This window comes from Squalius cephalus (assembly GCF_949319135.1).
Source record: "Squalius cephalus genome assembly, chromosome: 9".
Lineage (NCBI taxonomy): Eukaryota > Metazoa > Chordata > Actinopteri > Cypriniformes > Leuciscidae > Squalius > Squalius cephalus.
Genome location: NC_137130.1, coordinates 4616030 through 4631766, shown reverse-complemented (window position 1 = coordinate 4631766; position 15737 = coordinate 4616030). Strand labels below are relative to the sequence as shown.

Sequence of the window (15737 nt, the reverse complement as noted above, 5' to 3'; positions counted from 1 at the left end):
CTATTAGCACACGCTTCATTCAGCATGTCGCTGTTGCTCTCTCCTCGTCTTTCATCGATCATCAGCTTTCTAAACCCCGTTGCTGTAGCTGAGACCCTTCTGTGTGTGTGTATTGTCCTGTGGTGGTTGTTGTCGTGTGTGGGGCCGTCGGGCTGAACTGAAATAGCTGTGCCTCTCACGTCCCGCTAATGTAATTAAGAGCGTTTGCATTGACTGATAACAGAAGAATGTGTTTTAGCCCTGCACCTATTTTGGGACCGCCATGCTTCCCGTTCCTCGGGTGTCCTTGTCTTAGACCCGGTAGAACTTTCAGTGATGAAGCTTGTGTAAATGTATATATACACACACTAACATAAGTTTGAGGTCAGGAAGATTTTTTTGATATTGTGAAATATTATTAAAAAATGTAAATATCTGTTTTCTAAATTGTAATTTATTTCTGTGATGCAAAGCTGAATTTTCAGCATCATTACTCCAGTCTTCAGTGTCACATGATCCTTCAGAAATCATTCTAATACTCTTGAAATCCATCTAATTCAAAATGTCCCTAATCTTTGATACAGTACCATGATTATTTGAGAAGACCGGCCATTTTTTATTCAAGTCCTAACAAGGAAAAAAATATGATTTATCATGTCGGGTTTGACTGATCAGTTCCCTGAGACGGCAGTAGCTTGTGTTGGATCATTGAGACCCAGTCCTTACTATTTTAACTTCAATTTTAGTTGCATGTTGTACTTCTGATTCGTCTTTTAATTTTTCTATGGCCTTTTTGCCTTGTGTTTAGATAGATGATGATGGAGGAAGAGATGACAAGAAATGGTCGCAAGCCAGATTTAAACCTGCATCACTATATGACCACCATAGCTCAACTATTTCCCATGCTCTCTCTGCAATGTCTATTCAAAAAGGCTAATTTGAGTTTTTAAGATATGTGTATCATAGCTGATTGTATCAGAGCACATACAATAATCAATGCATTAAACCAACTAGTGTTTTGCAGTGCATTACCTAACGTATAGGATCCAGTTAAAAGTTGAAAAACATTTCACAGTATTCCAATTAGTTTTACAAATATTAGAACATATTTCTCCTCTTTATTTTGTGATGCAATATTTATGTAATAGACGAACGAGTACAGTGAGTGCAGTATCAGACCCAATAATGATGCCATGCCAGTGTTTGTGAAGTATATATCATAATGATGGATAATCACCTCAGAGCAGTTTGGCACTTGTGTGTGTGGACAAAGTCAGTACAGCAAATGTGGAAAAAGCACTGAAGTTTAAAACTTTAACGTAATAGTCCTCCAAAACGCTTTCCCCGAGAGCAGTGCTATAAACATGTCTGGTCCGAATGGTTTAGAGCGCTAAACTTTGGGTTTATTTCATCCTGCTGTGAATCCCTGTCAGGAGGGACTTTGACCGAAGAGCCGCACATTAATACTTGATCTGAAAGATAAACAACAGCGCATGTTATCATCGCATCTGATAGCAGGTTCTGTCTTTTCACATCTCTTATCTTTATTACCTTTCACTTGTCTGGGCTGGTTGTGTTGTATTTGTAAAGGGGATTTAATCTAAAGCAACAAATCAGGAAGTCATTCATTTCATTAAGAGTTTCCAGCATCGTGAGAGACAGCGACAGTTGAACTTTAATCAGTGGTTAAAGGGATACTTCACGATTAGCATTAAGTTTTGTATCCGTAAACCCGGTAGTATTTTCGAATGGCCGTGCTCCCCTCCCTCATGTCCCCCTGAGACGAGAGATTTCTGTATTGTGTGTCTGGAAAAAAACCTCAGATGACGCAAAAATCATCATTTATCGTCATCTGAGGTTTTTTTGTCCAGAGGCGAGAGACTACAGCCAGTAGGAGGAGCTCGTTCCGCATGTCTTCAACCCGCCCATAGGGGGATCTCACGATAAAACGCCGTCTTTTCAGTTTCGAGTCGACTAGTAGCCTAGCTGTATAATTTCTCCCGATACTGCCCTCTGTAACCGGTGGGCGTGGCTTGGGAGTGTCCTCGTAGGGCAGCGAAGCAAGTGCATTCTGGGAGTTGTTGTCTTTCATCCACATGAGCCAAAAATACATTTTCTGGCTTTTCTCAGTCTAGAAGGCACCAACTTCTAAAATAATTGCACATTTTTTTTGTACATAAATGACCCAATTTAAATACACATTCATCTTTCCAGTGGTGAAATATCCCTTTAAATGAGTTTAATAAATGCATATATTTAAATGTACATCAAGGTTGTGCGCCATATAAACCTGTATGACTTCGGTGTTGTCTGTTGTTAAAACAGCATAATCTTTCAGAGTCATATGACCAAAGTCATATTGGTTTGGAAGGACATGAGGGTGAGCAAATGATGACAGAATTTTCAACTGAACACTTACTTAAGTATCTTATAGCTTAACCAGAAAGACTGTTGCTCAACCAGCTTCAGTAGAAACCGATATCAATCCAGCATAAACTAGCATGGTCATTTCAGTAGGGGAGGGGGGATTTGGGATGGTCAAGTATTATAGCATGTATGAAAACACTATTTTAATAATAAGTAGATCATATTTGACTTGTATATATTTAATGTTGCATGAGCCTAACCAGAGCAGAATGGCTGCATCTGGTTCCTCTTAAGGCTTTATGAAGTTTCTTCCATGCCACAGTGTCCTTTTTCTTGAAAATTGAAGTTTAAATAGTAGGATAGGATCATCACAGCACATGAATTAACCAATGCATTAAACCAACTAGTGTTTTGCAGTGCATTATCTGATTTAGGGTCAGATTTACTAAAAAGGTCAAACTAGCATGCGGCCGCAATCTAATAAAAGCACAAATGGGAGTGGAAAGTTCTGCGGGTGATCTACTGACAATGCACAAATTCAGTGGGTTAAGGCATGCTTTTTTTCTGGCCGTAAATAATGGCATAAATACAACTAAATGGACCACCGCAAACCTTTGTAAATCACACTGCATGATTCATTTAAATTCTCTCTGACTTAAATTTTGCATCTGAAAGGGAAACTCCTATATGCATATGCAATAGGTCAAAAATGACTGCATACACCTTTTCATTGCTCATTTCTCACTGTGTCTTTAGTAAATCCTGATAGTATTTTTTAACGCCCAAAGAGGGTTTGTGCTGGTGCAAGTTTTTAGTAAATCTGGCCCTTATCAACTTTTCAAGCTGAAAGTTGAAAGACAGTGTTGCATCTTTCTTTTCACCATTCTAATTTGTTTCACAAATTTCTTTATTCGTGATGCAACGTTTATGCAACTGACAAACGAGTACAAAAGCGCAGCATCAGACTCAATAATGATGCCAGTATCTGTATCAGTGGATCCATCATTTGTGAAGTACAGTATGTAAAACAACACATTATAATAAAGATTCCTTGTTGGCGAGAAGCGAATTTGAGTCCCGGTTCGCTGACTTTTCCCGACCCGACCACTTTTCGCCACCACTTTGCTTCCTGTCTACATACTGTGCTATCATAATAAAAGGCAAAATCAAAAAAAAATCTTTAAAAAAAAAAAAAAAATCCCAAAAGTGGGTTTTTGCAGCGATGCCATTGAAGAAACAATTTGGTTCCTCAAGAACCGTTCAGCAGTTCTTTAAAAAAATAAAAAAATCTTAGTTTGAAGGACATTTTAAAAATCTAAAGAAACTTTTATGCATTGAAAAGGTTCCATGGATGTCAGATGTTCTTCAAGGAACCATAGATGCCAATAAAGAACCTTTATTTTTAAGAGCAAAGTTTTTAGTGCACACTAAAGTGTGAAAGTGGTATCTAGTGCTCTTGTTATCAGTACAGGTCTCTTTATAAGTCCCAGTCCGTGAGTGATACACACAAACACAGAGGTCAACCTCCCCGTTGGCTTCAGGCCAGAAGAGAAGAGAGTGGAGCAAAGTCCATTACAAAGGAACAGTAGGTTTTACTGTCTGGCCGAACTCCAGCTCTCATTACAGAGCTTCGTCGCATACCTATAACCAAGAAACCTTTTGTCTGTCCGAGCAGGTCTGCAAAGAAAAAACTGAAATCCAGAAGAGAGAGGCCTGCTTGTGTGTGTGTGTGTGTGTGTGTGTGTGTGTGTGTGTGTGTGCGTGCGCAAGAGCGAGCCGAGCTCATTCAGGAGTCATAGAGTTAAAAATAACTTTATTGCGGATCATGTTTTGGAAGGAGGGATCTACTTCCCAGGCTAGGACGGCCTGCCATGCAGGGGCAGCACAGGCTGAGTGTGTGTGCATGCGTGTGTGCATGTGCGTGTGTGTTTTTGTGGCAGCGGCAGGAGCACGCTGACTTCACACACACACAAACGCCTATCCTGATGGTGTCTGTCCTGTCTTGTGCTCCAGATGAGCTGCTGGATGTAACCTGGCTCCATGAGTGCTATGAATGACTCCCTGGATGAGACACACACCTCTGGCAGCCTCGGGGAGAAAGCGGCCATATTTCGGGGAGCGAGAGGCAGTGGGAACGTCGTCGGGCCGGCCTTCATCCCATTGCGCTCGCCCTTGCAGCCGCCCAATGCTGCGGTCTCCACGCTCTTCAAGGGGAATAGGTAGGACACACACTTTCTATTGCAACTGCATGCAAACGTCCGTGAAAGTGTGCACGCTGCAAAAGGCGATTTTCTTATTTTTGGTCTTCTTTTCCATGACACGTGTACTTGAGACGCAAATTGACTATTAGGTCTTGTTTTCTAAAAAAAAAAAAAAAAAATTGATTATGCTTGAAACCAGAGCAAATATCTGCCAGACTGGGTCATAATAACAAACTTAATTCAAAGGGAAATCATGATTATTCTTCTGACCCCATTGTCAGATATTTGCTCTTGTTTTAAGCATTTCTTATGTCATTGTGCATCTCAAGTGAATGTATCTTGATTTAAGAGTGTTTAGATGTTTGCACATGCATGTGTACACACTTTATAATAAGCAACTTAAGGACGCTAGGTTCCCCCACGTCGATACCGTACCTCGTTTCCTACCGGTTAATCGTTAACCGGACGGGGAATAGAGCTGCCTTTGTGCTCTCTGCAAGGCCTACGTGAGAACCACCGAGACTTTGTACCTGTAAACAGATGTTCTCATCAACGGCACAGACACTGGAATCAAATCAAGCACCTGCTACTTTCCAGCTCGAGTCGGAGGCCACTTTCCCGTACGTCACGTCTCCTGCGTGTTTGTGATACGGTACCTCTGAGGTCATGACGGTGCAGCTCTCGAAAGAGGACTCTGAAGCGTTTATTTGTGCCGTAACCAACAAACAACTGAGCTCAAATGATGCAGACACACAAACAACTGAATTAAACACACCCCGTTTCCTTAGGTGGCCGTGTTTTTATATTCAGATATCCTCGTCCCTTTTGAACCCAAACCCAAAAAATGGCATACCCGAAGATACCGTTCAAGAAGTCTTTGGACTAGAAGCATAATTAAGCGGTCATTTGAAATGAGACCCTTGGCAGTTTGTTGTGATCAACCTAAAAATGATAACATCTAATGCCTGGTTCAGATTACATGATTTTAGCCCGATTTTGGCACGATCCGTGTCATTGATGTAGGGTGTCGTGGGGATTCGTAAACGACAACAGGCGTCAGGACGCAAGATTCGATCGTTTCATCTCGTATAGTGTGTCATACTGGGCGACAACCGACGTCGCGTCTACGGTGCTTCACGACATCACCATAAAAAGACTAGCATGTTTAATTTTTTTTCGGTCCTCCACGACGGGTTCCATCAAGAGATAGTGAGTGAGTGAGTGAGCGAGTGTGAGTGTATGTGTGTGTGTGTGTGTGTGTGTGTGTGAGTGCGTGTATGTGAGTGAGTGCGTGTGTATGTGTGCGAGTGAATGTGTGTGTGAGACGCGATGACTGGTCGGACAGCAACGTGTAGTCTGACATGTTTCTTGTCCACGACACGACAGGATATTAGGAGTCAAAATGGTGTAATCTGACACAGTGACTATCGTAACAGACAAAAGAATCGTGCTATCTGAACCAGGCTTAAATTAACTGGTTTTATTTAAGTAAAAAATATCACTGGATCAACCTAAATACATTCATTTACCTACAAAACATTTACATTTATTCATTTAGCAGACGCTTTTATCCTAAGCGACCTACAATTGAGATTAAATTCTACTGGTTAAATCTGGTAGAAATAGCTAACAATTGCAGGTTATAATTTTTTACAGTAGGAAGAATTTATTGAAATCATAAAGAAAAATGTTTTTTTTAGAAAAAAAATTTCGGGAAATATTATTATGACAAAAAATATGCCCTTATTGCAGTGTAGAAACCCAGTGCATCTAAAGCCACGAGTCTGATCATGTTATATTTCAAATCTGAGAATGATATCTCTAAAAGAGTTTTAGGAAATATATTTTTTTAAGACCATGGCATGTGACTATTCAGAGAAGACTCTAAACTGCTAACTGATGTTTACTCACAGAAATGAAAATGCTGTCATCATTTACTCGTTTCAGACCTGATGACTTTCTTTTATTCTGTGTAACACAGAATGTATCTGAAACAGGACATTTTTAAGTGCACTGTCAGGACAATTGACTGTTTACCTGGGACACACCTTGTGAAACTGGGACTGTCCTATGTAAACCCTGCCACATACGCATATACACACACTCAGCCTTTTTCACTGGATGACTTCTGCAGATTTCAGTGCTGGAGTTTGATTTTCACAAATGTCTCTCTCTTTTTCTCTTTCTTCTCTTTCCCATTTGCACAGTTACATTTTTGTGGTGATTCCCTTTGAAGTTGTTTTTGCTTAGTTAAGATTTTTGTTGATTGTGTGTGTGTGTGTGTTAATTTTTTATGCATTTAAAAGTCACTTCTGTGTCACATGATACTTCATAAATCATTATATTATGCTGATTTTCTGATCAAGAAACAGTACATGTTATTATCTATGATGAAAACAGTTTAGCTGTTTCATATTTTTCGTATTTATTTGAAATAGACCTATAACATTATAAATGACTTCACTGTTCATTTTGAACAATTGAATGTGGCCTTGCTGAATAAAAGGAGTAAATTATTATTTTTTTAATCTTACTGACCCGAAACGTAAAAGTAATATATACAGTGTGTGTAGACAGTTCAAAAGTTTGGGGTCAGAATGTTTGTTTGTTTTAAAGAATTGTAATACTTTTGTTCATCAAGAATGCATTAAATTGATCAAAATTGACAGTAAAGATTTATAAAGTTCCCATATATGTCTATTTTTAATATATATGCTGTTCTGTTGAACTTTCTATTCATCAAAGGTTTCCACAAAAATTTGAATCAGCACAGCGGTTTTAAACGTTGATAATAATGTTTTTTTTAAACTAAAAATCAGCATATTAGCATGATTTCTAAAGGATCATGTGACACTGAAGACTGGAGTAATGATGCTGAAAATTCAGTTTTGCATCACAAGAATAAATTACATTTTAATCTATATATGAATTTATGGATATTTCTTTTTGAAAGCTTCAGTGAATGGGAATATAAAAGCAGTCTCTCTCTCTCTCTCTCTCTCTCTCTCTCTCTCTCTCTCTCTCTCTCTCTCTCTCTCTCTCTCTCTCTCTCTCTTCTCAAGTATCCATTCCTCCTCTTTGTTGGGCGTTCCAGCTGAAATAGATCAAAAACACACACACACAGGCCAAATGAGTTTGTAGCCACTACAATAGTAAGCTACATTTTATACACATTGCATTATGTTCATTGTATCAAAAGAAAAATTTTAATAATGCAAAGTCTCTATTTTAGCACTACAAAACTGATGCATTAACAATTACTGCAAAACAATGATATAAAAAAATGCAATCCACTAAATACTACACGAATGCATTAAAACTTTATTTCATTCATTTGTTTCCACATTTTGTTAATGAAAATGCGATGTCAGGATGAAAATAATCCAAATATCTCTTAATGCTCCTGCAAACAAGCTTCATTTTCTTTAAGCAAACACTATTTATTTAGTGTGGCGAAATATGACCCGTTCATGTTCTCGACGTGTTCTGTGAGATTTACCCATCAACAGAACTCTCTAAACGGATTATAAATAAGCACATGATCATAATGCAAAGTCTATTTTAGCACTGTAAAACTGTGATGCATTAAAAAAATACTGCAAACCAATAATGTTCATATTTAATTCAGCATATATAAAAGGCAGTACAAGAAATACTACAATAATGAATTCAGACTTGTATCATTTAAATAATTAAGAATTATTTGTTTCCACATTATATTAATGAAAATGCTCCAAAACCTCTTAATGGTCCTACAAACAAGCTTCATTTTCTTTAAGCAAACAATATTTATTTCAATATGGGTGTTGAAATATGAGCCGTTCATGTTCTCGACGTGTTCTGTGAGATTTACCCATCAACAGAACTCTCTAAACGGATTATAAATAAGCACATGATCACGCAGCTTCAGACTGCCTCTCCTCGCTTTACACCGGCCCTCGGGGGACCGTTCAGGTATACAGCCGATGAAGTCATCTCTGCCCGGGACTTCAGTCATCATATGACCTCAACCGCTGCCTCACACACAGCTGCTGTCTGCTGCGCTGAGAATGCAGGACGTCTGCTTTATGAAATGTCGTCCGCGTCTCACATGCATAAGTGCTATTTTGATGCCGCTAGCTTTCCCTGAGGAGGTAAATTTGAGTTTTGCAGATGTACTTTGTGATATCACCCAGGGTTATTATCATTAACTAAAGCTAAAACCATAAAACACTTCTTCATTACTTAAAATAAAATAAAATATAAACAGCTAGTTGCCTGGTTAGCTTTAGCTGTTTGCCCCTGTTGTAGGGCTGCACGATTATGACAAAAATCATAATTGTCGATTATTCCCTTGAAATTGTAATTGCGATTATATTGAATGATGTTTTGAATAGCTTTATGCCATTGTCTGAAGCCACTGCATGCCATATTGTTATATCAAAATAAACCAGCTGAAAACACTCTTCCTGAAAAACTTTTTTTGCTTTTCTATAGCCTCAAATGTCACACACATATATTTCAAGAAACCAAACCAAAGTAAATATATGCATGGTATTATAATGTTATATTAAAACTAAAAACTTAAAAACAATGGGGGAAAAAACCCTTAAAGGGATAGTTTGGCCAAAAATGATATTAAACCCATGATTTACTCAATCATTTTTCAGACGAACACATTTTCAGTTATTTTAGAAAATGTCTTAGATCTTTCAGTGGTTATAATGTGAAGTTATGGGGTCCACCTCCTTCAAGTCCCAAAATGTGCATGCATCCTTCACAAAAGTAATCCATCTGGCTCCAGGGGGATAAACGAAGGCCTTCTGAGGGTAATCCGTGCGGTTTTGTCGTAAAAATATACATATTTAAAACTTTATAAATGAAAATATCTTGCTATTTCATCCATATCTTGCCGGCATCCATCTGCCGTGAACGTGCTTCGACCGTTGCCGGAAGCCAGTTATTTTCATTTATAAAGTTTTAAATATGTATATTTTTATGACAAAACTGCACGGATTACCCTCAGAAGGCCTTCGTTTATCCCCCTGGAGCCGGATGGATTACTTTTGTGAAGGATGCATGCACATTTTGGGACTTGAAGGAGGTGGACCCCATAACTTGACATTATAACCACTGAAAGATCTAAGACATTTTCTAAAATAACTGAAAATGTGTTCGTCTGAAAAATGATTGACATATGCATCTCGAACGGCTTGAGGGTGAGCAAATCATGGGTTAAATATCATTTTTGGCCGAACTATCCCTTTAATAAGTTGTAGAAAGAAAAACAACACATCTTAAGCACACAGAATAATGGAAGTGAACTTTTTTTTTTGTAATTGTGCTTTTAAATGATTACATAATTGTGGCATCTGTAATTGTAATCGCGATTACAAATTCGATTAATTGTAAAGCCCTACCCTGTTGGTATATAGAAACCATAACTACATCATTATGAGGCCAAAAAGCAATATGCATTATCCATCTTGTTTCTGAGCAAACGATGAGTCCCGCCATGATGGATTCTTTCTTTCATTTGTATGCTGTCCTGTTCCGGTTTCCATAGGAACACATTGTTAAAACGGGGTAAAAAGAAGGACTGCGTTTATTAAACAGAAACTTTTTGAACATTACTAAAAATGAAACTGAGCGCATGTAAGCTGTGCTGTTGTTGGCTGCCACAACAACTGAAATAAACAAGCAATTCCTGGAAAATGCGTGTTTCATGCACCAGCAAAAATAAAAAGAATGTCCTTATATGGCGCCATATGCCTCGCATTATATGCCAAAGACAAGAGCAAACAAGCTTTTTTTTTTTGCAGCTCTTAAAATACTCCCCATAAAAGGTATGTGTGTGCTTTTATCATTTTAAGGACAAAACACCCCGAACTTCTCCCAATCTGGAGCTGTATATAGAAAATTTTACATTACATTATCAGCTCGGAAAATGCACTAATGTGACTAGAAACACCGGAGACCGGAAATGTAAAGGATAATCTATGAGGGCAAGAAAGTTCAGGAAAAAGGTGGATATTAAGGATTTTTCAGCCTTGGTAGAGTGATTTTTGGGTGTTTGTTACTTCTGCAAGGAGTTACATGACATTTTCAGCTGAGATAATTGGCTCAGCCATCCTTTACAACTATCTGAATAAAAGTGCTGTAGGATGACGTATTTTTGTAGGCCAAAACCTGGAAAGGAGTTAGCATTTTAGCACTGCCGGTTAAATTGTCCTGAAGTCAATGGGTTTTTTAAACTGATTTTTGGTTTAATGCTTGAAATAAGGTGTGTGGTGAAAACAAGCTCAAGATCATTTCATGTTTTTATTCTACGACATATACAATACCAATTTGTGATCTTTTTTTAAAGCTTTTACTTTACTTTAACGGGTGCTGACACTTGGCTAAATGGGACTACAGAGGTTGTCAGTGACATTAAACATCATCGTGTCGAACTAGTTGTGTTTATACTCTTGCAATGTATTCTAACTTTCAGGGAAATGTTTTTTAAATAAAAACTGAAACAGTTGTCAACGCTTAATGGTGACGTTGAAGTCATGTGACTGTGGTGTAGTTCATTTATAGCCTAGCTTTTTACTTTTGCAATTGTTTTTAGGCTTCAAAATTCATAAAAGTTGCATTCATTTTTGAAGATTATCATGATGAACAAAACGTGTAAGGATCATAAACTTTTTTGGTCACAAAGCTTATAATCCAAAAGCCAATGGAAATCCTATTGGGGTTTTTGTCGTGGGAATCAGGGTGATGCCATTGTTTTTATTCATGTCTCTTATCACTGGTTTCTCATTCTCTCCTCAGGAAAGGTAGAGAGGTGGATGATACACAAATGGGACCCGTCCCAAATCCCTTCCCAGAGTTGCTGCCATCCACTGTCTCTCTAGTGTCTGAGTGTCTGTTACCCTGGACCAAAACCAGTGCGACTCAGGTGAGGCATACATGATTTACTCAAGCCACTACTGTTCAGAAGAGCTGCCTCGCTGTCTACGCCCTACATAGGGAGCATTATGGGATTGGCTTCTCTTTGGGGAATAGATAGAATTTGGCCAAAGGAAGTTTTCTTAGTAGGCGACCTGCCTTTTGAAACAGCTTTTGTGTCTTAAAATGCTGCCTACATAGAAATCTCACTCGATTTTGGAACAGAGCCATAGTGTATAATTTCAGGAAGCATTTATTTTTGAATGTATGCATTTGCATTTATTGATAAATTAATGGTTAAGCGATTGATTGGTGGACTGATTGATTGATTATTTGGTTTAAAATTCCTGGAGCCAAAAGAAACTTTAGTCACCTCCTCATTTCATGTTTGTTCCACTGTCTTAGTTAGTACAGTATAGTGAGACTGAAATGCTGCACACAAACACATGCAGATGAGGCTGATAAACAGGCAGAATGTGAAAACCTCCCCAGAGCGCTAATGACGCAAGCAAGGAACAGAGCGATGTTAAACCAGTTTAGCAGGAATGGAAATGAACTGGGACGGGGGAATGAAATCGCTGTGTCAGCGTTCTGAATCTATCCATTTTTGGATTTAGTTTCTAATCCAGTACTACAACCAGGGAAAAGCATGGCATATGGCAATGTAGATATTTTTAACAGAACTTATAATTAGAAAAGGAATGTACATCGAAACAGACTTTGATTTTTCAGCTTTCAGCTTTTCAGAGAAAGTTGTACCTCAAAGTTTAAAATGGTTTTAAAAGCTTGGAAGTTTAAAGGTTATGATTTTATACAGATGGATGGATGGATGGATGGATGGATGGATGGATGGATGGATGGATGGATGGATGGATGGATGGATAGGTAGATAGATAGATAGATAGATAGATAGATAGATAGATAGATAGATAGATAGATAGATAGATAGATAGATACTGTAGATAGATAGATAGATAGATAGATAGATAGATAGATAGATAGATAGATAGATAGATAGATAGATAGATAGATAGATAGATACTGTAGATAGATAGATAGATAGATAGATAGATAGATAGATAGATAGATAGATAGATAGATAGATAGACGGATGGACATATAGACGGACAGACAGACAGACAGACAGACAGACAGACAGACAGACAGACAGACAGACGATGTATGGATAAATAAATTCGTTTTCTGAACATATTTGCCAAACCACGTTATTTTTCATTTGCTACACCTGTGTTGTTAGCAGAGCACCCATACCTGATTATCATCGGCTCTATTTGTTTGTGACCCTACACTAATTTGCACTGAACTTGCACTGTTGGTCATAATGGAAATTAGCTGCTGCGTCTGTGTTCTTTAAGGCCTGGGACACACTCGAAGATTCATCCGGACCACGAGACCACACACACACACACCTGTCGATTGTTGTAACATTATTTACAGTGAGACAAGATCTCACGGAAACTCGCGAGATCAAATGTAACTTGTGATTGTGATGGGTGATCTTCTTTCTGAATACTCCACTTTTGTGGCATGTTTGTGGCTGCCAAGTTTCATCCGGTCGGTGAAGCTTGCTCGCTCTCATTGGCTGTCGCGGGAATCACATCAGAGGCAGCCCAATCAGGAGTCGGGATCGTGAAAGAGATTTGGGATCGTGCGGGCTCAGACGCGATTGGGAGAAGTAAAATAATCAAATTTACACCACACAATTGAGAATTTTTGGGAGAAAAAGTTGTTTGTGAGAAGCCTTGAATCGGGCCCCCCCCCCCCCTCGCTTGGGGGTGCAAATCTGGCTTAAAATCCTCAAGTGTGTGGCCAGCCTAATTTCCACTCCCATCTGCACTTTTATGGGATTGCAGTCTCATACTAATTTGCCCTGTTTAGTAAGTCTTGTTCTTGTTCTGGCTTTAAAAGTGTTTACTAAATGTCTACTAAAAAGATGTTTGGTTGGAATGATAGTTGCTAATTTCAGAAGAAAAAAAAAAAAAGAAATATCTCTGTTAATACCTCATAAGTTTTTATCACTAACTGCGAAGAGCTTTTGTTTTCTGTATGAGATGATGAAAGCTGAGAACCGTTGATATCTTGTTATACTGATGTGTTTTACGAGTTTGTTATCAGTCGTATATGAGATGCATCCTCAGATCCGATTTGCTCCTGAACTTGTGCAACAACTGAACCTGGCCAATGCAATCTGCTTACAATGCTGATTTGGGAAAACCAAGACCCTTGTGGATCTTATTATATGACAAATATATGTTATGGACAGCCATCCGGAACAGCTTTGACCTGCAGCAAAATCGGCAAATTACAGCATATTGAAATGTGCCGTCATAATGTGGCTTTGCAGTTGGCCATTATGGGGGCCTTCATTACATTTGAGGCTGGCAGTAATGATCCCTCTCGTATTATATCTGAGGCTAGCAATTACAGACACAGTATATTGGTGAAAAGGAGGGAAAACCAGAGGGGGGTGGGGTGGAAGTGTCACGAAAACTTTTTGCTGTGCTAGTTTGCAGAGGATAGACGATGACTCAGACTGTGTCTGCCCTAAAAGACGGTCCTGGGCTGGGCAGCAACACAAATAGAGTGCAACAGCTGGGTTCCAGAAGTTAAAACTCCATTCATTTTCTACATAAGGAAAACAAAAATTACGTTAACTTAAAGACAGATCTGTTGAATCTCGCTATGCTGTCAAACTGTCATATTTAAACATTTGTATATATGTATATGCATATTTTGCCATAAACTTAAAATATTGTTTCCACAGATATAGCTAATCGTTTAAACCTAATAGTTTTATATTTTTTCATTGATTATTTCTGTTGCACTGCTTCATGCAATTGTAGTTCTTTCCTTCATTAAAGCCATTAAGTTCACAGTCTTGTGCCCTTGGTCTTTTTATCTGATTTTTAAATTATTTTGCTTCAAATCAAAGTTTGTAATATTGTGATTGACCTTGTAGCTTGTTGGTTTGGTTCATGGCTTGTAACTCTTTAGCAAAGACTATTTTAAAATCCCTTTGGGAGAAATGAATGGACAAAATAGTTGTGGAACCAACGCTGCTGTAAAAGTGGGCGGGCGCTAATGCACTATATTATCTTCAGACTTGTGCGTGTGTGTGACAGACAGGCTTGCTCACTCTGCAGGCTGAAATTACAGACCTTCGATCGCAGAGCTGGCCAATATGTGGTGACATTAGGTTGCCGGTTCAGGTTTAATGCGACTGTTTTCATAATAGTGCAATTCACAGATAGGTTTGTTCTCAAGCACAGTGGTTCCCAACGTTTTTAGCCTTAAGTGCCGCTACAACCCGTCAATATGTCTCAAGTACCCCTTCACCGACACTAAACCAAGAAATCAATGTTGAGGGTAAAAAATACACATTTAAAATTTTTATGTTTTAAATCCAACATTTGATGGAAAACCAACATTAAAAATAAAAAAATACATGAAATTACACTATAACCAGTAGATGGTAGCAGAGGAGCACTTATTAGTTCATATTAGTTATTTCCACTCCTTAAAGGGTAACTAAACCCCTGGTCAGAGCCTGACTCCACCCACTGGCAATATTTGAAAAATGCTAGAAAAGTGGGCAGACCCCAGCGGAGATAGAGGGGACGAACCGAGGGTGGGGCTGAGCGGGGGGCGTGCACCTGAGACCTGCTGTCAGACTCTAAAATGGAGAGTGACTCACAGGGTCGCAAGACGACATAAAGTACATGCATCTGATGAGTTTTATCGAGTTGATGTCAATAGTGCGCGCTCTCTATAGGCATATTCATATTTTGCCGCTATGTAAAAAAATCCAGCAAAATGCGCCGGCGCGTTTGTCGACCCCAGAGGATTAACTTTAGCCTAACCATAAATTGTGATTATATATATGATCACTCACATCAAGACGCCACTGCGGTGGTGGAGTCCATGCAGGAGGAGCAGCGTTTGGCACTGTGTCGCTTTTCAGCGCGAGCTGTGTGTAGAAGCCCATTTCCACCCTTATTACGTTGGAGAAGCAATCCCGCGTAAAATGCAGGTTGCACACTTGAGCTCTAGGCGGGAACTCACGGCCTTCCAGGCCAAGTGCATGCAACCACTGGCGCCTAATTTCCAAGTCTGCTGGAAAGCTATGCAGTCCGGAAGTGCTGTTGCAACCAGCAACACTACACCTACGTACCCTCCTGACCACCGTAGCTCGTACCAAGGGCGTGGTGAGCTATAACCTGCTTACGTCACGCAGTACCGCAAACATCCAATAGGAAA

The 15737-nt window shown here is 39.0% G+C and overlaps 2 protein-coding genes across 3 annotated transcripts in view; one reads left to right on the top strand and one right to left on the bottom strand.

Moving 5' to 3' along the window:
* Positions 1 to 15737, top strand: part of grb14 (growth factor receptor-bound protein 14) — an 86005-nt gene that overhangs the window by 16870 nt on the left and 53398 nt on the right. For both annotated transcript variants that reach the window (XM_079881984.1, XM_079881983.1), the window contains exons 2-3: positions 4360 to 4565; positions 11343 to 11469. In XM_079881984.1, coding sequence (XP_079738110.1) covers positions 4387 to 4565; positions 11343 to 11469 — 306 coding nt within the window. In that variant the 5' untranslated portion in view covers positions 4360 to 4386. The remainder of the gene's footprint in view (positions 1 to 4359; positions 4566 to 11342; positions 11470 to 15737) is intronic.
* The window catches only part of LOC307164833 (uncharacterized protein), a 179308-nt gene continuing 171188 nt past the window's right edge, over positions 7618 to 15737 (bottom strand). The window contains exon 11 of the mRNA XM_079881992.1: positions 7618 to 7641. The gene's annotated coding sequence lies outside the window, so the exon portion shown is untranslated. The remainder of the gene's footprint in view (positions 7642 to 15737) is intronic.